Source organism: Protopterus annectens, chromosome 4.part0 (genome assembly GCF_019279795.1).
Source record: "Protopterus annectens isolate FY-2018-M chromosome 4.part0, PAN1.0, whole genome shotgun sequence".
NCBI lineage: Eukaryota > Metazoa > Chordata > Ceratodontiformes > Protopteridae > Protopterus > Protopterus annectens.
The window spans coordinates 1331238785-1331265948 of NC_056733.1; the positions used below are offsets into that span (position 1 = coordinate 1331238785).

Genomic DNA, 27164 nt, shown 5'->3' on the forward strand with positions numbered 1-27164 from the left:
ACCACAAAGCATTCTATAGCTATGTCAAGAATCTCAATGGCAACACTCAGATCTGCTCTGAGTTACAGCACAATGGCACTAAATATACAGACCCAACTGATATTGCCAACATCCTGGCAGATAGGTTTAGTGCTAACTTTACCCCCCTCTCACCCCCTAAAGAGCCCATCTCTATACCGGAAGAATGTAAACTTCCTGTAATCATGGCTGCACAGGTAAAAACCACACTCTCCAAAGCCAAGAACACAGCATCCATGGGACCAGACAACATCCCAGGCTGCGTTCTACATGAACTACAGAACGAACTGGCACCCCACCTAAGTATCATGTTCAATCATAGCCTCACCTCAGGCTTTGTGCCTGATGAATGGAGCACAGTGACGGTTATCCCACTCCACAAGGGGGGAGCCACCACAGACCCCGGGAACTACCGCCCCATTAGCCTGACGAGCCTGGTCTGCAAGGCCATGGAACGTATCATCATGGAACTTATAAACAAAGATATTGGTAATCTCCAAAGTCTGGACCCCACCTAGTTCGGGTTTGTAAAAGGCAGATCATATCTCCTAAACCTGACAGACTTCTTTGAAGCAGTCACCAAAGCCGTACACAAGGGTAAGGTGGTTCACACAGCCTATCTAGATCTTGTCAAGGCTTCTGACACCGTCCCCCACTCTGGAATTATAGATAAACTCACTAAACTAGGTATAAATCCCTATGTCACAAGATGGGTTGCAAACTGGCTCACTGACAGAACCCACATGTGAAATTAGCAGTCTCCAAATCAGACTTCAGACCAGTGACAAGTGGAGTACCACAGGGTTCAGTCCTGGGTCCTCTCCTGTTTGGTATCTACTTCTCTGAAGTACAGGCTGACATAGAAGGTCTTTGGCTAACAAAGTTAGCAGATAACTGCAAACTAGGAGCCATAATCGAAACTCCTAACGATGTGGACATCCTACAAAAGGGCTGCCTGGTGTCAAAGCCATGGCCTCAAGCTCAATGCCAAAAAGTGCATTGTCATCCCCTTTGGTAAAAACTCTGTACCCATGAACTACAACATAGGCGGTAGTATACTTAACACCGAAAGTGTGATAAGAGACCTTGGGACACAGGTGGACAGTAGTCTCTCCTTTGATAATCATATCGCTACAGTAGCCAGGAAATCCTTCTACATGGCACACCTCATCACAAAAGGTTTCTCATCCAGAAAAAAAGAGGTCATTGTTCCTCTCTACTCATCATTCATTAGACCCATTATAGAGTACAACGCCCCTTTTGGTATGTACCTCACAAGATGTCTAACAACTGGAAAGGCCACAGAAATACCTCACAAAGAGGATAACCGGCCTCAAACAGATGCCCTACGCAGACCGTCTCAAAAAACTCCAGCTTTACTTCGTCGCATATTGCCTACGCAGAGGTGATCTCTGCCTAACATACAAAGCTATGTCAAACCCAGATCTGCTGGACATGCTCCACTTAAAGAAATCCCAGTCATTCCGAGCTACATGCTCTAGGGACCTAAACCTTGTCACCACAATAAACAGAACATGCCGGAGGGATAGATTCCTGTCCCAGAGACTTCCCATATTTTGGAATAAACTACCTATCTATATCAAACAAAGATCCTCATTAGCACTCTTCAAGAAAAATCTTCATGACTGGATGAGAAATAGGAAATTCACCCCGGGGATCACCTCTGTGGCTGTGCTCGACAGTGGCACAGGAAAATAATTTTCTTGGGTGGCAAAAGCCAGGGTACCTTTTTGGCTGGGCTTGTATAGGCCCTAGGGCCAATAGCCTAGTACCTACCTATGAACCTATTCCCCCAGCCAGTAGCAGCTTTTTCAGAGCTCCCACTCCATCAAGGATATTTGGGGGGGGGGCCTCCCCTGTTGCCATAGGTAATGCAGGTGCCAAAAGCTGGCTATGATTTTTTTTTATACAAGAAACATCTTTATTAAATTGCCATGTATGACACAGGCCATGCTACATTTATATCAATGAAAATGAACTATAGCAACACAGTCTCAACTGCAAACATTACACATTCCAAACCATGCCAAGACAACAGTAGCTGCAAACATTATACATCACTTTTAACATATCTAGTCATTTTTTAGTCAGCCATTACCTAGCACATTCAAATCCTGACTTCTTTTAAAGCATGTTCCTCCTCTGCATGTATTGATCCATTTTCCATTTTTATGTAATTTGCTCCTACCCTTTTCTAAAGATCCCAGTTCCAGTTGTTTTAGCTCTGTTACCATCTTCACTACTTCTAGTAAAGTAGGTTTAGACTTTGATTTCCATTTTTAGTAATTGCTTTTTTGATAACCATCATAATTAGGCTCAGCAAGGCCTTACTATGTCTAAGCAATTCTGACTCTGCATCATAGTTCAAAAAAATAATTTCCCTAGTTACTCCAATTTGCTCACCAAGCATACCCGACAGAGCAGTCTGCAGGGAATATTTAAAGTCTGCCAACTCATTGCACTCCCAGAAAATATGTTCGCAATTACCACTTTCTTCCTCATCACACCTCCAACATTTTCTGTCTACATGAGGAAAGACTTTTTGAAGTCTGCTTGGGGTATAAAAATATCTATGTAAACACTTCCAGGCAAAGATCCCAAAGCTTCTAGATTTTGTTGCATATCTGGGAAACACACACATATCCCCCTCATTGTTTCTTTGTGAATTGCTTGTCTAATCTCTCTGCCCAATCGTTCCTAATCTCCTCTGATTGATGTTTATAGTTATAATGCAATATTTTATATGCTCTACTAATTATATGTTGGCTATGATGCTAGTTTTAGTGGAGAGTAAGCTCACCAGTAGTATTTAAAGTCAAGGGCACTAAGTCACTGGTAAAACAGTTAATGAAATAGTGAAGCCTGCTTCTTGACAAATCAATGTTATTACTACCAGAAATATCTTTGAATTTTAAAGGAGTAGAAATGTTGCCAATCCTTAGGATTATTCTTCCTATGGGCCCCTAAAGGGCCCATATCTATACAGGAAGAATGCAGAGTCCCTGTAATCACAACTACACAGGTAAAAGCTGCACTCTCTAAAGCCAAAAACACAGCATCCATGGGACCGAACAACATCCCAGGCTGCGTTTTACATGAACTTCAGAATGAACTGGCTCCCCACTTAAGCACCATGTTCAATAATAGCCTCGCATCAAGCTTTGTGCCCACTGAATGGCGCACAGCAACAGTTATTCCATTCCACAAAGGGGGAGCCCACCAGAGCCCACCACTGATCCCAGGAACTATCAACCTATTAGCCTGACGAAAAAACAACACAGATCCCAAAACCACCGACTGTGGTTAAAAGATGAAACAAAGGCAAGAAAGTTGAAAACTTTTATTCTATCTAATCTCTAGCGCTTCGGTGTAACCACCTTCAAGGAGTATCAAAAAGTGACAGACATGAACAAACATTTATATACACACCCCACATAATTGACATTAATCAATAAAATAATTAAAAAATATTTTTTTAAAAAAAAAATTTTTAAAGCAAACATTTCCAATTTAGATCATTGTTAAGACCATTAGGCACAAGTGTTTTATACTTTAAAATATAAATACTTTCCTTATACCTCAACTTAGGCTTTAACAAATTTTCATCTTCACAAAAACAATCCACCATTTCTAAAATTGTGCCTTTTAATTTAGAAACATCACTATCTTGTACCATTTTAAAATGTAAAGAAATCGACTTATCTTCCCTTTTATTCCTAACATCTCTTATGTGTTCCATAAATCTGATACGAAATTCTCTTTTTGTTTCGCCTATATAAAATAGGCCACAGGGACAACCCAATGCATAAACAACCCCTTTACTTCTACAAGAATAAACCTCTCTATTAGCCTGACGAGCCTGGTCTGCAAGGCCATGGAACGTATCATCATGGAACTCATAAACAAAGACATTGATTGGTAACCTCCAAACTCTGGATCCCACCCAGTTCGGGTTTGTGAAAGGCAGATAATGCCTCCTGAACCTGATCGACTTCTTTGAGGCAGTCACCAAAGCCGTAGATAAGGGTAAGGAGGTTCACACAGCCTATCTTGACCTCGCCAAGGCTTTCGACACCATCCTCCATTCTGGAATTATAGCTAAACTCACTAAACTAGGTATAAATCCCTACGTCACAAGATAGGTTGCCAACTGGCTCACTGACAGAACCCACACTGTAAAAGTTGCAGACTAGAAATCTGACCTCAAAGCAGTGACAAGTGGAATACTACAGGGTTCCATCCTGGGACCTCTCCTCTTTGGTATCTACTTCTCTGAAGTAGAGGCTAACACAGAAGGCCTCTGGCTAATGAAGTTTGCAGATGACTGCAAACTAGGAGCCATAGTCAAGCCCCCAAATGATGTGGACATCCTACAGAAGGGCCTCGCTGAGACAGATGCCTGGTGTCAGAGCCATGACCTCAAAGCTCAATGCCAAAAAGTGCAGTGTCATCCCCTTTGGTAAAATCTCTGTACCCATGAACTACCACATAAGCAGCAATCTACTTAACACCGAATGTGTGATAAGAGACCTTGGGACCCAGGTGGACCAGTAGTCTCTCCTTTGACAGCCACATCGCCACAGTAGTCAGGAAGTCCTTCTACGTGGCACACCTCATCATAAAAGGGTTCTCATCCAGGAAAAAAGTGGTCATTGTTCCCCTCTACTCGACACTCATTAGACCCATTATAGATAGAGTACAACACGCCTTCTGGAATGTACCTCACAAGACATCTGCAGCAGCTGGAAAGATCACAGAAGTACCTCACAAAGAGGATTACTGGCCTCAAACAAATGCCCTATACTGACCATCTCAGAAAACTCCAGCTTTACTCCACAGCATATCGTCTACTCTGAGGTAATCTCTACCTAACATATAAAACTATGTCAAACCCAGAGCTGTTGGACATCACCTGCAGGAGACAGAAAATCCCAGTCCCTCCGAGCAACATGCTCTAGGGACCTAAACCTTGTCACCACAATAAAAGGACATGCTGGAGGGACAGATTCCTGACCCAGAGACTTCCCATACTCTGGAACAGGCTACCCATCTATGTCAAGCAAAGTTCTTCATTAGCACTCTTCAAGAAAAGTCTTGATGAGTGGATGGGAAATAGGAAATACACCCCGGGGATCACTTCTGTGTGTCTGCTCAACAGTGGCACAGGAAAATAGCTTTCTTGGATGGCGTAAGCCAGGGAAACTTGTTGGCTAGGCTTACGTAGGCCCTTGGGCCGATAGCCTAGTACCTACCTATGAGTTATTATTACCAACTTTTTTGTTAAGTGCACAAGGCTGCTGCACTAACTTTTGTTGGTTTAACATACAGGTAAAAAAATATATAAATATCAAAATAAGATGACTGGCTATGGTTGGGGGAGCTCCCTAAGGACCACGAGGCCCACAGTGACCACAATGTTCACTACTGCTTAAAACCGGCTATGCCAACATCTACACAATCTCAACAGGTTCAAATGGTGCAGGAGGACTAACTGGCATCTCTTTGTCCCTCCCTAGCAAGTATTAGTTAATTTGGGAGAGATCGGAGATGAACACCCCTGAAATCAGACATCTACCACTGAGACTTTACTGGAAGACTCTGGAGATGAACCTATGTGGCCTGGTAAGGTGTTGTCATGCTAAAAATGCTCAAAAAGAGTACAGTCTAGGCATAGCCTTCAGGACGCAACTATCAAGCTCTTTAAGATCAAGTGACAAAAGGTGTGGAGATGTTACTAACATCTGAGGAGTACAACATCACCTCATTAGTGGATGAGGAAGGAAGAAGCTCTGAATGATATGTTGTCTTCAATATTTTACCTTTTTTCTTTGGTCTGGCATTAACCCAGAATCATACAACACACATCACCTGGTTGGGCCTAGCACTGAACCTTTTCCACAGCTGTTGTCTTCCTCTCAGCAATATTGACCTCAATGATATTGGTCTCAATTTTCTGTCTCCTGCAGGTGATAGGGTTGATGCACTTGCACTTATAGCAATGCTGCATATTGTGATCCTTTCCTCCAGACTAGTCATGTGACAATCAAAGGAACTCAGAAGGTCTTAGTGTTTCCAAAGATGATCATCAAAACCAAGATTTAGAACTGTATGATTGGGAAAAAGAACCTGGATCGCCCAGTCTGATGAGTGATTTCACAGCACGTGCAAAAGGAAAAATGCATGTTTCCTTTTAGCAGAGGAACTAGAGAAAATTCTGAACTCTGCTGAGCTGGAATATCAGAAAAAGAAATCCCATCAGTGATCCACTGTAGAAGGCCTCCAAAGCCACAACCAAAGAATGCTTCTCAGACTTTTTTGATGCAATACAAATACAATGAGCAGTCAAAGCACACCTGTTTGACTCACCAATTTCCAGAAAATAAATATCAAAACTGGTGAGTCAAAAACACTAATCGCAAAAATCTTTTTTTAGCACAGGGCACAAGCCCCTTTACACCCTCCTCTAAATTATATGTACCAATTCCACCATTGTGGAGAAAAAAATATAACTTTGCTTTACCGGCTGGCACAATACACCACACTGTGGTGAAACTCACTGTAACATAAAATGTACAGATAAAAGTCACTTTTCCACCAATGCATTAACCAACTGTAACTATGGCACAAACACCCAATGGCAATACAAACCAACAAACTACTATTACACAGAGTCATGCCTTTGCAAAATGCTACACTGATAAAGACAGAGAAAATTGTCAGGAATCATGCATTCCATGCCAACAATATAACTGTACTTTTATTCTGCATGCCGCATTAACTTTTAGTTTCCCTTCAAGTTCTCTAAAAGTCAATGAGAACTGGTGAACAAACAGTAAAGTGGAATAGTTAAGTTTAGTGTATTAATTAAAGCATCTGTGTTGTCCATTTTCATTCTTCCTCAAAGAATGGGTTATGGATCCAATCCTCAGATCTGACTCGGCTGCATACTTCAGACTTTGGGCCCAACTCTCAAGCACCTCCCTCTATCTATAATACCCTAGTCCAACCCTAGGACCTCAGATCGAGTTTGTTGCCAAAAAATTCTAAATTAAGTTGTTAAAGGAAAGAATAGGTAATAGAATAGGGCTCAAACCGAGAACTACAAGTTCCAACAAGAAAAAAACATCAGGCTGCTCCAGAAGATTATTGGAAGTGGGGACGGAAGATGAGGAAGAATAAAAATAGACAACACAGATGCCTACCTATGATGAGTGCATAACTTTTAAATCTGATGTTGTCCTTTTCATTCTCCCCCAACAAATGGGACAGTATCCCCAGCTATGCAAATCTTGGGTGGCACTCATGGAAGGATATTCCGGAGAACCGATGAACCAAAGGCAGCTCTACGTCTTGCAATTAAGTCCAATTTGTAATGAGTAATAAAGGTATGAGCATTAGACCATGTTGTTGTTGCACAAATATCACTGATAAAATTTCTTGAGCAAAAGGCAAAGGAAGTAGCCATGAGCATAGTTGAATGTTCTTTAGGCACACTTGGTAGAGAAAGGCCCTGTTGGGAATAAATTCAGGAAATGCAACTGGTTACCCATTTAGCCAATGTAACTTTAGAAACTGGATAACCCAGCCGACTTGATGAAAAAGACATGAACAGTTGGTCTATTTTTCTGAATAAATATTTGGAAAGAAGACTGGTGATTGAATAGTTTGGTTACTGTTAGATTCAGAAGCTACTTTAGGTAAAAAAGAAGGGTCAGTCCATAAAGTAACCCTATCTTTATGAAGGATAATGTGAGGAATCTTTGATGAAAGAGCCCCAAGTTCAGAAATCCTTTTAGCAGAGGTGATGGCCACTATGAAGGCTGTTTTTTAGATAGACAGTTTAAATAATTTTTTGTTGAAGGTTCAAAGGGCTTTTGAGTCAAACCTTGAAGTACTATTGTCAAATCCCAGGGAGGTGAAGGATCCTTTACCAGGGGTCTAAGTAGGAAGGTGCCCTTTAAGAAAGCCTTATATAACTTAGAAGTAGCCAAACAATAGTGTTTGTCTCCTGCATGTAAAAGTGATATGGCTGCTAAATATAGTTTAATCATGGAAAAACTAGCACCTTCTTTGAAAAGGGCAGCTAGAACATCTTGTACAGTGGAGACTGGGGCAGTGAAAGGGCCAGTGTTGTTTCCTAAAGCCAAAAAAGAAAATATTTTCCATTTGTTCTTGAAAACGCTTTTGGAGGAGTCTTTTTGTGAGGATAATAAAATGGCACATACTGTGGAAGACAACTTAGGCAGTCTGGCTATTAGTGGACATGAAGAAACCATACAGTTAGTTTGAGGGCTGGGATTTTGGCAAGATTCATCCCTGAGGGGTGTGAGGGAAGATCTGGAGTTGGGTCCAGTATCCAGGGAGGACAATGAAGATGAAACCAAAGGAAGGAGAACCACATCTGGTGAGGCTATAAAGGAGCAATGAGGATGACTGATCTCTTCAACCAAATTGCTTTCTATAGAAATTTTGGGATCAAAGAGTGTGGGGGATAGGAGTAGAGGAGACTGGATATCCAAACGTAGGCTAGATCATCTGTTGGTTTCTCTCCCTGAGGGTGGAATCAGGGCAAAATACCTGTTGCACTTGTTGTTTTGGGGAGATGTAAACAAATCACAGCAAGGGTGGCCCCAATGATGGAAAATTTTCTCCGCCACTGATACAATGAAAGATCACATGTGGGCATCAGAAAAGACTTGCTGAGTTTGTCTAATAGTACATTGGATTTCCTCGGAATGTGCATCGCTACTAGAAAGTGGTTGGAGGAGACTGACAATTGCCCACACTCTCATAGCCTCTTAGCAGAGGGGATAAGACTGGGTTCCCCCTTGTTTGTTGATATACCACACTAGAGACATTGTGCCAGTTTGAATCGCAACAGTCCCTAGAGGAAGAGCATCATAAAATGCCTGCAATGCTGAAAGGATTGCCCTCATCCTCAGGACGTTGATATGCAAATTGGTGTCTTGGGGTGACCACGTGCCTTGGACAATCCTACCCAAGTAATTACCCCTCCACCTCAACTGGGAGGGATCCATGGTCACTGCGACCAACAAGGGAGGGAGAACAAAGGGCCGGCCTAGGAAAATGTCACCTGACAGGATCCAACAGTGGATAAGGCATTTGCATATTTGTGTAAGCCTGAATGGAAAAGACAGAGGCTGTCAAAGAACAGACCACTGAACAGCTAGAATCCATTGAAGGGCACACAAAGTAAAGCGCTAAAGGGACTAGAACTTTTGTTGCTACCATGGACACTAAAACTTGGAGAACTAGTCTGGCTGGAGGAGCCAGATGAGATAGAATTAGATGAACTTGAGATCTGAGTATGTCTATGAGATGAGCAGGCAAAGAAGCAATCAGCGCCGTTGTGCTCAGATGTGCATCTATAAACTCCAGGCTCTGTAGTACTGGTGTCAGATTTGATTTGGCATAATTGACGGTTATACATAGTGAGTTACAAAACTGGAGCAAATCGTCCCTGGACTGTTGTATGAGATGCATTGTAGGGGCAGTGAGGACCCACAGTCAGTCATCTAGCTATGGAAACACTTGGAATCTTTTCAGTCTCAAGTGAGCTACCACCACTACCATACATTTGGTATACACCCTGGGGGCTGTGGTGAGTCGAACGGCCAGGGCTCTAAATTGGTAATGACTGGCTCCTAGCCAAAAGTGTAAGTGTACCCAGGAGCACCTGTCTATTTTGATGTGATAGTATCATCCTGAAGATCTATGGATCACATCAAATCATCCTTGCAGAGAAACGATAGAATGGACTGAACCATAACCATATGGAAATTTGACTTTTTTGCATGAATTGATTCAGTTTGCTTACATCCAGAATCTGTCTCAGGTCTCTTGTTTTTTTCTGGCATGAAAAAAAAAAAAAAAAAAAAGACATGAGTGAGTTCTAAATCCTGTTTGGTCTGTTGGGACCTCCTGGATGACTCTTTTTTTCTAGCAGCTTTTGAATTTTTTGTGCTGCAGTCTTCCTCTGACTGGGTGGAATGTCATAAAGCTTCTTTCTTTTGGAGACTGTGCTCTAGGAAAATGGTATGAAGTAACCTCTGGATATTATTTTTAGTACCCAGTTGTCTTTTGTTATAGCAACCCAAGCTCTGCTCTGCTAGCTCCTTTTTGGGAGCTGCTGCCACAACTACTGCATCAACAGGGACTTCTTTGCTCCACTGGGGTTTATGATCTGGTGGGGTAAGAACTTGTCTGGGTGATGCGAAATTGGTTCAATGGAATCCATATCCTTCAATGCCTGGAAAGAGTCCAGATCAATGAGCTTATCAGCCAGGGAGTGGGGGAGGGGGGGTTCACCCAAGACATGGATGGGTCAACACCAAAAGCCTCCAGAAATACTGACTCCTCTGGAGATGGATTGTGGGAAGACCAACCACCTTTTTGTTTAAGGATCTGTAATATATCTCCACAGGAGACATCATCAGGTGTTGATCTCCTTTTCCTTCCTTGAAATCAGTATCTTCAGTGAGAGATTCCAACAGGGAATCTGTGTCACCTCTTGCATGTTCTCTTCAGATATACCTCCTCAGGGGCACATTCCGGTGAGATACCAGGAGAAAGAGGAAGTTCTTCCATGGGAACCGAATGGAAGCTAGGTGGATCTGGCTGTCCCTGTGGAATAGGACTGATGGGCTCTGACCTCAAAACTGAAGAGGGAATAGGGATAGGATCCAAGGGAAGAGAGACTGGATCTCTAGAATGAGAAATGGCCCTTTCCACAACCGCAATGGGAGAATGACTCGGAGAGGCTGAGGCCACCAGCACTGGAGCTCAATGCTCCGATAAGGGTAATTCACAACTCCAACCTGATCCTTGCCTACAGGAGGGAACCAGACCCAAACTGTCCAGTGCTGAGAATCTAAGGGACAGGGATGGATCTGACATCATCAGAGTAGATCCTAGCTCCATGGATCCGATGTGATGCTTCAGCTTGGAGACCCATCCCAATCTGAAGGCACAAGAACAGAACTGGTCAGGGATACGGTTGGAGTCAAAGCTCTAACTATCTTCAGATCCAAATCATCCAATTCCGGGGATCTCTTGGCTGTCGGATCCTGGAGCTTCAAAACCAAAGGACATATCAGAGAAGGAGAAAAAAATTGCGTGAGAAGCAGCAGGAAGACTCACGGATCCAATAGGGGAAGGAGTTGAGATAACCTCCATCTGGATCTGAGCCCTGAGGAATTTTCACATCATCTTATCCACATTCACTATGGAAAGACTCCTGGAGGACCTGATAGATTAAGTAGATGATTGCAGTCTGGAGAGCGTTTTTGGTGTCTGCATAAAAGGAGAATAGAGGTGAGGTGTGATAGGATCTATGAGGAACTCGGGAGAAGGAGTTTTTGGAGTATAAGATGTGCTAGGCTTAGAATCCGAAGACTTATGATCTGTAATTTGAATAGTAGGGCTGGCAGAGATAACAATACAATCCGGTGGCTTAAGATCTAAAAGCTTTGGATCCACAGTACATCTTTTTGGATCCAACAATTTACAGACTTTTGAGGATGCTTCCAAAGTAGTCTTGGGAAACTTCAGAGGTGAATGCTTTCTGTGACTGATGCAGCTTTTGAAGTCTTGTCAGGGATTTGAGCCCTAGAAATGGAGGAAGATGAGGGAGGAAGTAAACCCTTGAGAACAAGTTAACTTCACCCATCAGCTATGGCTAGTGAGTTAAAAGCTGCAAAGATTGAGCAACCTGTACTTAAATGAGCTGGTCCCAAGCAGTATATGCACTCCTTGTAGACCTCTGAGTTAGGAATGTTATGCACACAAGAAGTACATTTTTTGAAGCCTGTCGGTTTTGTCGGGCATGACAGAACAAACTACTGAAACGGAAAGAGATGAAAGAAAAAAGAAGAGTTTTTTTCTTTTTCTGTGTTTACAGGAAATACCAGCAATGGGAAAGAGAATTACCCTGTTGAAAAGGGTAGGAGTGATACAGGGCAGGGACAGAAAGACGAAATACCAGCAGTGGTACGATGTAGAGATTACTATATCAAATAGGAAAAAAAATAATGCAGAGAGTTTCCGAACAACTAAGAGGGAGGTTTAATAGTAAGAAAAGGAAAGAATGTAAGCAAAAGAAGTTACACTTTCTTACTCACAAAAGAAATAACTACAATGCAAGAGAAGGATCCCACATCTGTACGCGATATTGGTAAATGAGACCTAAGGTGCTGGGCATGAACTACAGCATTATGGGCATAGCGAGAAGCTTGAGAGTTTGATCCAAATCTGAAGTATGTGGCCGAGTTGGAACCGAGGACTGGATCTGTAATCCATTCATTGATGAAGAATGAAAAGGAGATCAGATCTGCAGTTTCTGTTCTACAGTTGCAACAAGACAACATGGCATTGCCACAATGTGCTGTTTTAAGTCCCTGCTGTGCATACTAGGATGACAGATTTGGTGAGAATGTTGACAATATATCTGGCCTAAATACCCACTGAAAATGAAAATGAACTTAGCAGTAACAGAAGTATCTACTTACTTTCTCATTTGCATTACTTGCATTTCTCCCATTTCCTTCAGTAATTTCTTTACTTCATTTTCGACATTTTTTAGATCTTCTACCCTTTTCCTTAATGTTAAGTTGTCCTGCAGCCATCTTTCCTTAATCTGTGGATATAAAAAAGATCATCAAAGCTACAGGAAAATTATATACTTACTGTAGCTAAAGGTCTATAATAAAACAATTCCTGCTGACCGCAAAGCTGTGTTCAACCACAAACCAAATAAAATGAACAAAAATGTAGAACACAGCACCACAGCAAGCCAATAAAAAAGCAAATGGCAAAGAGCAGTATAAAATCTAAGCATACTTTTTATTCGAACACAGGTGAGCGCTATCACGATAAAATCGCTTCTTCAGACCATACAAAAAAACAGCAACATCTAAAATATTTTAAATACAATCAATTAAATATCTACCAATAAAAACATAGAGATACAATAGCCATAGAAATTTTACAGGCACAACTTTCTTTTAAGGCAGGAAACATAGAGGACTATTGCCATAAAGGCACACATAGCAAGATACTTATTTAAAAAGCTTTCTTTCTTTCTTTCTTTCAGAACTGGCTAGGAAAGACCTATTTGGTTAGGTATAACCGTAAACAGAGACATAATGTTGAAAAGGCAGCTCTATTTTCCTAGTACAAGTAAACTAAGGCAACCTAGTGTTACAACAGCTAGTTTTGGCACCTCTATCTGTGGCAAATGCACTTTTTGTAAATATATTGATATATCTAATACATTTATTCAACCAGGCAATGGTAATCATTATGCTTTCAAAGTTAAAGCTAACTGTGACACTAAAAACTTAGTCTATCTAGCACAGTGTGTGACTTGTTCAAAATTTTATATAGGAAAAACTAATAGGCGACTTAAGGAACAAATTAGAGACCACTACTACTGTGCTAATATGGGCCATAGCTATAGTGCCCTAGCCAAACACATTCTAGAGAAAGGCACTAACCACTGGTTTAAGTTTATGGCAGTAGAAGTAATCTATGAAAGTTTTAGGTTGGGTGATATAACTAATATCACAGAAGGGAATGAACTAAGATGGATTCTCAAACTATCAGCACATAGAGGTGCAGTCTTGAATTAATCAGTACCTCTTAAGCCAGTTCTGTAAGAAAGAAAGCTTTTATAAATAAGTATCTTGCTATGTGTGCCTTTATGGCAATAGTCATCTATGTTTCCTGCCTTAAAAGAAAGCTGTGCCTTTAAAAGATTTATGGCTTGTGTATCTGTATGTTTTTTATTGGTAGATATTTAATTGATTGTATTTTAAATATTTGAGATGTTGTGGTCTGAAATAGCGATTTTATCGCGAAAGCGCTCACCTGTGTTTGAATAAAAGTCTGCTTGGATTTTATACTGCTCTTTGCCATTTGCATTTTTATTGGTTTGCTGTGGTGCTGTGTTCTACATTTTTGTTAATTTTGTACCTAAAGATCTGTTTAATCCCTCTCTGTACACTGTAATCCTTGGACTCATTGCCAAAAATGCCTTTTCTTGCAAACTTTCACAAACTCCCAGGATGTACGTCTCTCATAATCCAGAATGTGTCAGGGTACTATAGCATACTAAAATAGTACAGTGAAAAATCTAAGAATTACACTGAAAAGAACACCTCAGACTTTTATGCGTTTAAACTATAAACCAACCAAAAGGACTACCTATTCAGCAAAAAATTATCTGTTAACCTATCGCTATCCTCCAGGCTAATGCATAGGTGACAATTTGGAAGAGGGACACGCGGGTGGGTGTATTATGGTGTATGGATAAGGATCAATCAGATCTGTTATTATGGTAAGTACACAACTTTTGTATCTGCATTGATCCAGTCGACACACTAATCCTTGAACCAAGTTCCCAGCAGAACAGAACAGGTGATCTCAGTGTAAAACACACCAAAAAACAGCAGCACTGAAAGACACTCTTGACCGTGAAATAATATCTGGTCTATAATGCTAAGTAAATGTATGTAAGGAAGTCCATGTTGCTGCTACACAAACTGTCATCCACTGAGGGATTCTTGAAGAATGCTGCTGGAGTTGCTACACTATTAGAAGAATGAGCTTTTGGTTTGCCTTGTAGATTTTTACTATCTGAGGAGTAACAGAAGGCAATGCAGTCAGATAGCTACTTGACAATTCTACCTTTGGAATCCTCTTTCCTAATCTGTTAGAGACAAAGGATACAAATAAGTGACCATTGTATCTTGTGCTTTGTGCAGTCTAAGCAGAAAGTACAGTTGTGTACACTTACCATAAATGTAGATGTTCGAGTGTCTTCACTGTTGCAGTCATGACTGTAGAGTTCTCCCCTGCCGGCAGGCAGTCCTCGGTCGGCCAGAATCCCAAAGTCTGGGTCCGGCGTCGGCTGCTCAGCCATGCTCCCTGACATCAGAGCGCCAGGAGTACAAAGCTGACAGCCGACGCCATGTTCTCCAGTTTTTCTTGCCCCAGATGTCAGGTGTTCCAAAATGAGTAAGAACCCATACCCTTTGCAAACACACCTCAAAAGAAGGGTGAAGAAGGGAACCACACAAAAGAAAAAATAAGAGGGGACAGGAGGGAGGGTAACCCAGACTGCAACAGTGAAGACACTCTAACATCTACATTTATGGTAAGTGTACACAACTGTACTATGTTCATCGTGTTTCACTGTTGCAGTCATGACTGTAGGGTTGAATCCCAAAGCAGAATAAAAGGGAGGTGGTCATAAAGTAGAGGGGCGGCTAAAAGGCCCTGCAAGACAGCAGAAGCAAAGCCTGCCCTAGACTTAGAGTAGAGAGGTAGATTGTAGTGCTTGGAAAAAGTATGCACTGAACTCCAAGTTGCAGCTTCCAAAATGTCTTTGGTAGGAACTCCTGAGGAAGGCAGCTGAAGTGGCAGCAGCTCTGGTAGAGTCAGTCCTTATACTCCTGGGATTTGCTTTCCATGGTGTGAATAGCAAAATCTGATTCCATGAGCAATCCATTTAGAAATGGTCTGTTTTGAAATGGCTTTACCTTGGGAACTTGAAGCATAAGAAACAAACAATTGCTCTGATTTCCTGATGTCCTTGGTTCTGTCCAGGTAAAAAATAGTTGTCTGTGTACATCCAAGGAATGCAAGATCCTTTCCCCCTTATTTTGAGGACTGGGGAAAAAAGTTGGCAAGTGAATAGTTTGATTTAAAGCCATTTTGGAAACCACCTTAGGCATGAAAGTAGGATTAGTCCTTAAAGACACCCTGTCTTGATGAAAAATAATATAAGGTTCCACAGCCATGAGAGCTTGCAACTCCAAAACTCTCCTGGCAGAGGTCATAGCTAACAGGATGGCTGTCTTCCAGGATAAAAACTTGATGTCAGAAGTGACAGCAGGCTCAAAAGGAGGTAAGGTGAGTTTTTCCAAAACATAGTTGAGATCCCAAGCAGGAATGGGAGGAGATCTAGGAGGCCTTAAGTTCTTAGCTCCTCTGAGAAACTGTCTCATGAGCTAATGGGAAAAGATAGGAGGGTCTGTATTATAATGAGCAGAAATAGCAGAAGCATGGATCTTTATGGAAGAGAAAGAGAGACCCTTATGTAAGAGGTCTGTCAGGTAAAGTAAAATCAGAGGAATGTTAGGAATAAGAGGATCTGAATCCTGAGCTTGCATCCAGGAGCAAAATCTTTTCCATTTTCCTGCATAAGATTTTCTAGTGCTAGAACGTCTGGCTTCTAAAGTGACATCCATAACCTGCTTGGGTAGGAAAGAATGAATCAAAGACCCTGGATTAACCAGGCCTCCAGGCTGAGAGTTTTGACATGGGAGTGCAGAACCTGACCCTGGTGCTGGGACAGAAGGTTCGGAGTCTGTGGTAATACCTAAGGGGGCTCCAGACAAAGGTTTTTCAGTGTTGGGTACCAAAACTGTCGAGGCCAATTTGGGGCCAGCAAAATTATCATCTTGAGCTTGTCCTGTTTGATCTTTAATAACACCCGTGGAAGAAGAGGTAGAGGTGGGAAGGCATACCCCAAGAGGTTTCTCCAACTGAATGATAGTGCATCCACTTTCCAAGCTAGTTCGTGGAATGTCCTGGTGCAAAAAATCTGTAGTTGATGATTGAGGTGGGATGCAAAGAGGTCTATGTGAGGACATCCCCAGACTGCTATAATCATCCTGAATATTTCGGTGTCCAGCATCCATTCGTGTGGATCCGACAGATTTCTGCTCAGACTGTCTGCCAGGAAGTTTTGCTTCCCTGGTAGAAACTGAACTTGAAGGTCCAGTTCGCAAGTTAGAGCTGTGTTCCATAGATTCATGGCTAGTCTGCAAAGGGGATAGGAATGAGATCCCCCTTGCTTGTTTATGTATCACATAACTGTGGTGTTGTCTGTCCGTATCAGTAGCTGTCCTGGTTGTAGAAGATTCCTGAAAGCCAATAGAGTGTTCTGAACGGCTAACATTTCCTTTAAATTGATATGCAGGAGCTTCTGATCCTTTGTCCAAAGGCCCTGCAGACAGTTGCCCTGAAAATGGGCTCCCCATGCATAATCTGAAGCGTCCGTGGTTAGTATCTGAGTGGCTGGAGGCAGACTGAAGGGTTTTCCTATGTTTAGAGTACATGCCTTGGACCACCAAAGGAATTCCTTTTGAAGACAAGGCAGGACGGTGATCTGTATGTCTAAACTGTGGCAATGCTGAGACCATACACTTTTTAGGTACCACTGCATTTTCCTCATATGTAGTCTTGCATATGGTACGAGAAGGATGCAGGAGGCCATGTAACCCAAAGCCTGCAGGAATTTCCTTGCAGATAGCTGAGTTAAAGTTGCCAAGGTTTTGAAAGTTGAAGCCAGCTGTAATTGTTTTTCGGATGTCAGAAATGCCATCTGGGTTGTTGTGTTTAGAAGAGCACCCAGAAAAGTTATCTGTTGTGAGGGTGTCAAATTTGACTTTTTTATGTTTAAAGTGAATCCCAGGAACTTGAGAAGATTCTGAACAAATTCTAGATGCTGGAGTAAGACATCCTTGCTGTCTGCCTGAATTAGACAATTGTCCAGATAAGGGTAAATTTGAATTCCCTTGAGTCTGCAATAAGCTACTATTGGAGACAGGCATTTGGTGAAGACCCTGGGCGCAGTAGACAATCCAAAGGGCAGCGCAGAGAATTGATAGTGCCTCGATCCGGCCTTGAACCTGAGGTATTTTCTGCATTCCTGCCTGATGGGAATGTGTAAATATGCCTCCTTTAAATCCAAAGTTACCATCCATGCATTTTTGGTCAGCATTGGAAGTAGCTGCTGAAGAGTAAGCATCTTGAATCTTGGTATCTCGAGAAAAGTGTTCAAGACTGACAGATCCAGAATGGGTCTCCATGAATTTTGCTTTCTGGGGACTAGAAACAGCCTTGAGTAAAAACCTTGTCCCATCTCTGAAAGTGGAACCAGTTCTATGGCTTTCACAGCCAAGAGAGCCTCCACCTGGTTTAAGGCCTCTAACCATTGATGTTTTGGAAGATCCGGCCATCCGCTTGGTCTTGGTAGGGTATGAAAATGGAATTTGTAACCTCTTGAAACCACATCCAGAACCCACTTGTCTTGGGTTATACGAGTCCAAATTAGGTGAAAAAGAGAAAGTTTTCCTCCGAGAGGGGCTTCCAGGCAAGAAGTTCCTGCAGCCCAACAGAAGGAGTCATTGAGCCTGTTTTCTATGAGCTTGTGACCTGTCCTCTCCTCCCCTAGGGGTGGAAGCAGTCCACTGTCTTGGTCTATAAGAGGCTTGCGTTTGAGGCATTCCTCGGGAGCGTCTGTATCTACCCCTCTGAGGCCTGTCTGAATTGGGAAAGGACCAATTTTTGTAGGCCAATTCCTACTAAATCTGGGTGGCTGTACTTGTAAGAAATCTTTAACCGTTTGCATGGATTTCGCCTTGTCCTCCATCTTCTTTATCACCTCTTCAGCCTTAGGCTGAAACAAAACATTATGCTCAACAGGAGCATCCAATAACTTAGCTTTTACTTGATCTGGCAAGTTTTGTTCCTTTAACCAAGCATACCTTCTAATGACTGTACCAGAGGCAGCAGCCCTACAAGAAGCCTCCAAGGCATCAAATCCACAGTGTAAACCATGCTTCTCAACTTGTTCAGTGGCATGCATTAAGTCATGTAATTCCTTATCATCTGCACAGGCAGAAATGGAAGTTAGCTTTTGTTTCAAAACAGACAGAAGAAATTGCTGGTATTTCAGCATATGAAATTGACAGTTTAAAGCCCTAATAGATAAAGTAGCAGAAGTGTACACTTTTTTGCCCCATCTTTCTAAAGATCTGCAATCCTTCTCAGTGGGAATGGGGTTTTTAGCAGTAGCGGCCTTAACCCCCTCAGGACCCTGAGAAATGGTTTCAGGATCAGCAGAAGGATTCTTGTATAAAAACTGGTGGGAATCAGGAACCCTATAATATCTATCTGGCTTAACAGGAGCTGGAGGAAGAGAGTCCGGAGTTAAGTTAGCCTCCAAAAAAGCATCATCCACAGTATCCAAAATAGGAGGGATAGCCAGGGGTCTATGTTGGGGAAGAAGAAGAAAATCCCTAAGTCTTTTCTTAGATTCAGAGTACTCCTGTCCTTCCAGTGAAAATGTTCCCTCATTTCATGTAAAGTTTCCCCAAAAGAGAAATCCTCAGGGGGAGAAGCTGAAGGAATGGATTCCTCAGCATCAGAATCCTCATAAGGAGGGAAAGAATATTCCTGGTCAGAAGAAGAAACTGAAGAAACAGAAGCCTGATCAGAGGAGTCATAATACACTTCCTGCCTTGGCCTTTTATCTGGAGGGGGATGTGAACCCCTAATCATAGTAAGCAAGTCCTCCGCCATCTTAAGTAACTGTTTCTGAGACTTGGGTGCCAGATCAGAAGAGGCCTGGGCTGTAGTCTTTGATTTGGAAGGAGTCTTTGCCTTTATTAGAAGCTGAGTAGGCCTGAAAACCCCTTCGGAAGCCGGTACCTGCACAGCGGCTCCGGACCCATCCAAAGGAGCATTGTCCGAAGGTCCTGCAACAGAAATATTCAAAGGCCTAGCTGGCTCCTTGTGGGAGTCCGTTTCGGCCATCGGTTCCGAAATGGCCGACGACAGGGGCTGCAAAAGCGCCTCACTGACGACGGCCAAACCTGAAGCTGGCTCTGCTTGTACAATATCGTCCGATTTGGACCTCAGAGGCCTGTCTTTATCCTTGCGTCATTTGTGAACTCCGGTAGCCGGAACCGAATCCGACGACATTTTGTAATTAAAACGCCTACCGAAGTAATGAAATGCAAAATCGTACCTTTGTTTAATCGTACGTTGATTGAATCTAGCACAAAACCGACAACTAGCTACGTCGTGGTCAGGGCCTAAGCAAGGAATACAGTAAGAATGAAAATCCTTATGAGGTATTTGCTTCCCACATGAAATACAATTATTAACTTTTTCTGACATCGGACTGGAGCAAGAAAAAAGTTTCCCCAATGGGGTAATTAGCTTTGAGTAGGAGAAGAAAGTCTTCGGAATGAAGTACGTTTATGAAAAAATTGTCAGGAGTCAGCCGACCGGCAAATGCGAACTGCTATCACCGCACGGCAAGAAAGACTGGAGAACATGGCGTCAGCTGTCAGCTTTGTACTCCTGGCACTCTGACGTCAGGGAGCATGGCTGAGCAGCCGACGCCGGACCCAGACTTTGGGATTCTGGCCGACCGAGGACTGCCTGCCGGCAGGGGAGAACCCTACAGTCATGACTGCAACAGTGAAACACGATGAACATCGGTAACTGTCTACACACATCCAAGCAATGCAATTTGAATTATGAAGAAGTTATGTTCTTACCATAATGTTCCATCTGTGTTGAATATTTTCATTCTTCCTCAACCTGTGGGTTTCGGATCCGAACTTAGATCTGATTCGGACGCTTTCTAAGCTCAAGATTTGATACTCAAGCTCCTCCTCCTCTGCTCCATCCCATAATGCCTCCTTCCCCCAGAGTATCTCAGATCGAGTTTGCTAAAATTATACAACTTCGATAGCTATATAGATACAGACTAAGTAAAGGGTTCAGGAGCTCAACCGAGGGACTACAGGAACTGTAGTTCCTGACAGAAACACCAACTATATCAGGTCTACATGGAAAAAAGTGGCCAGGGGGAAGGAGGGCGGAGAGATGCAGGAAGAATGAAAATAGACAACACAGATGGAACATTATGGTAAGAAAATAACTTCTTTATCTGATGCTTTCATTTTCATTTGTTCCTTGACCTGTGGGGCAGAATCCCCAGCTACACAGAGCCTAGGGTGGCCCTTATGGAAGGATATTCTGAAGCACTGTAGAGCCAAAATCGGCTCTATTCCTGGAAATAATGTCTAGTGTGTAATGAGAAACAAAAGTATGAGACCTTGACCAAGAGGCAGCTGCACAAACAATGTCAATCAGTATTTGAGGAAAAGGCTTGAGAAGACATCATAGAGCTCGTTGAATGAGGCTTGATATGGCCTGGAAAGAGCAAACCATTTGATGAATAAACAAAGGAGATGCAATCTTGCAACTATCTGGCCCAGAGTAGGTTTAGCAACTGCTGTGCCTTTCCTCACATCTGAAAAGGATATAAACAGCTGGTCAAAAAGGATTTTGTTCTTCCAGATTGCCCATGAACATCCAAGAGATGCAGTGTGTATTCTCCCTTATTTTGAAAACAGGAAGAAAAACGGTAGATGAATGGACTGACTGATATTGTCTTCTGTGACCACTTCAGGTGAAAAAGATGGACTGGTCTATACGGAAACTCTATCCTTATGGAAGATAAAATAAGGAGGTCTACCAGAGAGGGCTATGAGCTCAGAAACACTTTTCACTGATGTAATAGCAACTAAAAAGGCTAGTTTTTCAAGACAGAAACTTCAGATCCATTTTAGCTGCTGGTTCAAATGGAGTAAGTACCAAGGTTTGTAGAATCAAAGTAAGATCCCAAGGAGGAGATGGATCTTTGAATGTGGGACGGAGTAAAATGGTGCCCATTAAGAAAAACCTTACATAGATTGTAAGACACTACGGTAGTAGAGTTTTCCCCAATGTGGAAATGCGAAATGTCTGCCATCTGAACCTTCACCATGGAATAACTGGCTCTGTTCTGGAAGAGAAAGGCCAGGAAGTCTAAAAAAATCAAAGGAGCAGGAGCCGTAAAAGGATCTAGCAACTTCTACTGAGCCCAAAGAATCTTTTCCATATGCTCATATACATCTTCCTGGTAGAAGCTTTGTGAGCTGATATTAGGATCTATCGGACAAGGGATGAAAGTCTGGAATAAATACAACAATCCAGTCCAGGAATAGAAAAGCAAGTTTAATACATTCTAGTGCCTCGGCATATACAGCCTTCAATGGAATACAAAACTCTTGTAAATCACACCTTATATACAACTTACTGATTCAATCAAACAATAATAGTTTTATTGTTTGACTGAATCAATAAATTGTATGTAAGGTGTGATTTACAAGAGTTTTATATTTCATTGAAGGCAGTATATGCCAAGGCGCTAGAACATATTAAACTTGCTTTTCTATTTCTGGACTGGATTGTTGTATTTATTCTACATTTCTACAGTTCATGTGGTTTGAGGTTTTAGGAAAGCCTGAATGTCTAGCCATCACTGGAACTGAAGAAACCATGTGGTCAATTTTAAGCCTTGAAGGTTCTGATGAGGCTGTCCCCAAGGGATAGCCGCCGCCTATTTTGAGCATTTTCTGGCTTGTTAAATTTGATTTTTCCTCTGTTTATTTGTTAAGTTTTTCTGCATAGCCGCCTATTTTGAGCATTTTCTGGCTTGTTAAATTTGATTTCTGCATTAGTAACTGTATTTAGAGCACAACCTAGAGCTGTTTACTGAATTTCCTGTTTGCACTTATTTTTAAAATCGTTTTTTTCTCAAAACTTGCATTTTATCTGTCTTTGGCCTAGCACTCTTGTGTGGGGTCATTTACTGCACTGTTATAACTTGCTGATACTCGTTAACCTCTGCTATCTCTGAAAAAACAAAAAAAACAAAAAAAATCTTGCTTTTTTCCAACTTTTCTGAGATTTAAAAAAGTTCAGTTACAGGCTTGCTGTTCTTGAACTGTTTGTAAGTTTCTGTGAGGCCATTTTTTGCTTGGGCTAAAGGAAAGTCTCTCTGTTGATCAGTGGCAGTGAAAAACATTGAGCAGCCTGCCTGCCCCTGTGGGAGTGGTTACTGACTTGAAACTGTAGTTTTATTGGCCATTCTGGGTCAATTCCAAAACTCCTTCATCTTCCTCACTTAAAACACTCTGTTGCGCGGTTTTGCACGTTTTTGAGCATAGTGCAACAATGGGCAGCGCCGCCTAATTGGGTTTAAACTATTCCTGGCTCCACAAAGTCTGCTCTTCACTTTTTCCTTAGAACTGCTCTATCTCTCAATTTAAACACCATATTCTCATTCTAAGGCCCTTCACTGGTCCAATTAAGTAATCCTACAAGTTAGCACTATTAAACCATAAGCACTACTTACTCTTATACTCTCTACGATTACCCTGTCCTCTATTGGTCCATCTTAAATTCAGTTTCCTATTACTCTAGCATGTCCAAAGGTCAGTCAATGGTTTCCTCTCCAGTCCAGCTGGTGAATCTGTGAATTTTGAGGCAATGTTACAACTGTCTCATGTACACGGACAACCCTCTCCTCCTCCAAACAGGTTCAAATATATGTGAGAGATGCAACTATTTAGCCAAACTGGAGACTGAGCTCTCTCATCTCAAAACTGGTGTAACCAGTCAGGAGGAGAAGGTAACCTCTCACAACACAATTCCAGTATCACATAGTCCCACCACATCAGCGAACCAAACACATAAATACACAAAAACATACTCGGAGGCTCTAAATAAAAATCTACCTAAGCAACAGAGACCTCCAAAGCAGACATCCAAGCAAACGCTACCTCAAAACAAAACACACACAACACATAACCCACAAAGTCAGTGTGCCAAGCAGCCACAGCCCTTAAAGCTGAATAACACACCTGATACTCTTGTTATAGGTGACTCTATTGTCAGACACACTGACGCCCCGCTCACCAGGCTGAATAAAGAGAAGGTCACAGTGAGCTGCCTGTCGGGTGCTAGGATCCGACACATAACGCAAGCACTCAGGTCACTCCAAAGCAAATACAAATATGACTCAGTCATTGTACATGCCGGTGTGAATGACCTGAGACATACCTCCCTGGACTACATGAAGAGAGACATAGAGGAGCTCTCTGATCATGTAGCCCAGGCTGGTATGACCCTGACCTTGAGCAGCATCTTACCCTCACCTAGAATGATGCCACAGTACAAAGACAAAATGATCGATTTTAACAATTGGCTAAAACTTTGGTGTCATTCAAAGGGGATCCAGTGTCTGTCAGCCTGGGATGACATGCTCGACAAGCCACGTTGCTTTGCTAGGGACGGCTTGCACCTGTCACCACTGGGCTTTCGGATATTGGCAAAGGCTCTTGTCACCCCCATAGTGCCTTTTTTAGGCAAGGCTCAAAAGTCAAACCCACCCCCATAGACAGCACAAGGAACAAGAAACTAAGGGTAATGCTGCTAAACGCCAGAAGTCTTAACCTCAAGATGCACACACTCGAAGCTCTCCTCAGTATGGAGAACATCAATATCTGTGCAGTGACAGAAACCTGGTTCAAGGCTCCAGAGAGCACCCCAGCATTACCAGGCTATACCTCATATCATGCTTTTCGGCCCCAAAACCCGGACCGAACCACAAAAGGAGGGGGAGTTTCCATATTTATCAAGGATATCCACACCTCCAGGTTAGTGGCATTGCACGTATCGGAGACCATCCATGTGCAACTAACAGTGGGCAAGACTGCTTTTCAGTTTATAGCATCCTACAGACCACTCTCTCAAAGTCAGGAATCCCATTCGGCTTTCCTGAAAACACTGGAGAACATGAAGATCTCTCCAAACACCATTATATTGGGTGACTTCAACTACCCAAACATTGACTGGAAGCACTACTCAAGCCCCAGCACCTTAGCCCAAAGATTCCTGGAAATTATAAACTCAAATGCTATGGAACAACTAGTCACCACTCCCACAAGAGGGGACAACATACTAGACCTGATCATTACCAACATGGGGACTCTATGCTCCACACCAGAAGTATATCCCTCATTGGTAAGATCAGACCATAAATTAATTTCACTGGATGTCCACATCCCGACCCCACCCCCAGCCCAGAAAACCACGGTGAAAAACTTCTCAAAAGCGAACTTCTCACTTCTCAAAACCTAAGTGGAATCCTTCAAGGCCCCAGGGCCAGTGGAAACTACAGCCCAAACTGCAGAATCCTATATAAATGCATTCTACGGACATCTCCAGGAATGCATGGATCATGCTATCCCAAACAAAACCAAGACCCAATCATCCAAAGGAGGAAGCTACTACATGATAGAGCAAAATCCCTAATAGGGAGGGCATCCCTGATCAGTACTAGCAAAAAATTACGATCCCTCATAAAATCCTCCAAGGCCAGCTTCGAGAGAAAAATTGCACAGGACACCAAAGACAATCATAAGGCTTTTTTCAGTTATGTTAGAAACCTGGGATGCAACTCCCAGACTTGTTCTGAGTTGATTCTAAACGACAAAAAATACACTGAACCCACAGACATCACCAACATCCTGGCAGACAGGTTCAGTGCAAACTTATCCACCCCCAAAAGAGCAAGTATCTATCCCGGCAGAGGGCTGCCTCCCAAACATCTCAGATGCTCAAGTGAAGGCTGCCCTCTCCAAAGCAAAAACACTGCTTCCATGGGACCAGATGGCGTCCCAGGTTGCGTCCTACATGAACTACAAGAGGAACTAATCCCTCAAATAAAACAGCTATACAATCTCAGCCTCACTACAGGATATGTGCCCACAGAATGGCGTACAGCAACAGTGGTCCCACTCCACAAAGGTGGAGCCTCACGGACCCTGGAAACTATCGCCCCATAAGCCTGACTAGCTTAGTCTGCAAGGCTATGGAGAGGATCATCATGGAGCTCATAAACAAAGACATTGGGGACCTACAGACACTAGATCCTACCCAGTTCGGCTTTGTCAAGGGCAGATCCTGTCTTTTGAACCTGGTTGACTTCTTTGAAACAGTCACCAAAGCCATAGATGAAGGGAAGGTAGTCCACACAGCCTATCTGGACCTTGCAAAGGCATTTGACACAATACCCCACTCGGGCATCATAGATAAGCTATCCAGCTTAAATATAAACCCCTATGTCACAAGATGGGTCGCAAACTGGCTCAAAGACAGAACCCACAGAGTGAGAGTTGCTGGAGCCATGTCAGACTCGAAACCGGTCACAAGTGGCATCCCACAGGGTTCTATCCTGGGACCACTCTTGTTCGGTATATACTTTTCCGAGGTACAGGCAAACGTGGGAGGACTATGGCTCACCAAGTTCGCAGACGACTGCAAACTGGGTGCCATAATCAACTCTCCAGCTGACACAAACATCCTTCAAAAAGGTCTCACAGAGACAGATAACTGGTGCCAGCGCCATGGTTTAAAGCTAAATGCTAAAAAATGTATAGTCATACCCTTTGGCAAAAACAATGTGCCCACAAATTACCACATAAGCAGAAACCCATTAAGTACAGAGAAAGTTATTAGGGACCTGGGGACCCAAGTTGATAGCAATCTCTCCTTTGAAAACCACATTGCCAAAGTGGTTAGAAAGACCTTCTACATAGCCCACCTCATCACGAAGGGTTTCACATCTAGATCAAGAGAGGTAATCGTGCCCCTTTATTCATCCCTCATCAGGCCCATCATAGAATACAATGCCCCTTTTGGGATGTACCTTACCCGACACCTGCAGCAATTAGAAAGACCCCAAAAGTATCTCACCAAGAGGATCAAGGGTCTCAAACAGATGCCATATACTGCTCGGTTAAAAAAACTCCAGCTCTACTCAGTTGCATACCGCCTACTTCGAGGCGATCTATGCCTGACATACAAAGCTATGTCAAATCCAGAATTAATGGACATGCTCCTCCTTAGTAAAAGTAAATCTAAATCCCTTAGAGCCACACGCTCGAGGGACTTGAACCTCAGCACAGAAATAAATAGAACTTGCTGGAGGGACAGGTTCATAACCCAGAGGCTCCCTTCGCTCTGGAATAGAATTCCAGTTCATGTGAGGCAGAGCACCTCACTGAATCTCTTCAAGAAGAATCTTGATAAGTGGATGGGGGATCGTAGGTTTGTCCCAGGGATTATTCCCGTGTCACTATTAGACAGAGGCACAATAAACTAAACCTTAAAAAGGGCACAGTATACTCAAATCAAGGGGTGGCGTAAGCCATACAGAATCGGGCTAGGCTTATAATTGCCCCAGGGCAGATAGCCTAGTATGAACCTATGCGAATAGTTCTGCAAAGTAGATGACAACAAAGAAAGGTGAACCAGATCTGGTTAGGCCAGAAAGGGGCAATGAGGATGACTTTGCTCTGCAACCAATGAGCTTTCAGAAGGAAATTTGGGAATTAGGGGTAAAGGTG

The 27164-nt window shown here is 42.7% G+C and overlaps 1 protein-coding gene across 1 annotated transcript in view; it reads right to left on the reverse strand.

Annotated features, from left to right (window-relative positions):
- The window catches only part of RAD50 (RAD50 double strand break repair protein), a gene marked incomplete in the record, with an annotated part of 1663481 nt that overhangs the window by 566630 nt on the left and 1069687 nt on the right, over positions 1-27164 (reverse strand). Inside the window, 1 exon segment of the mRNA XM_044069198.1 lies at positions 12567-12694. Coding sequence (XP_043925133.1) covers positions 12567-12694 — 128 coding nt within the window.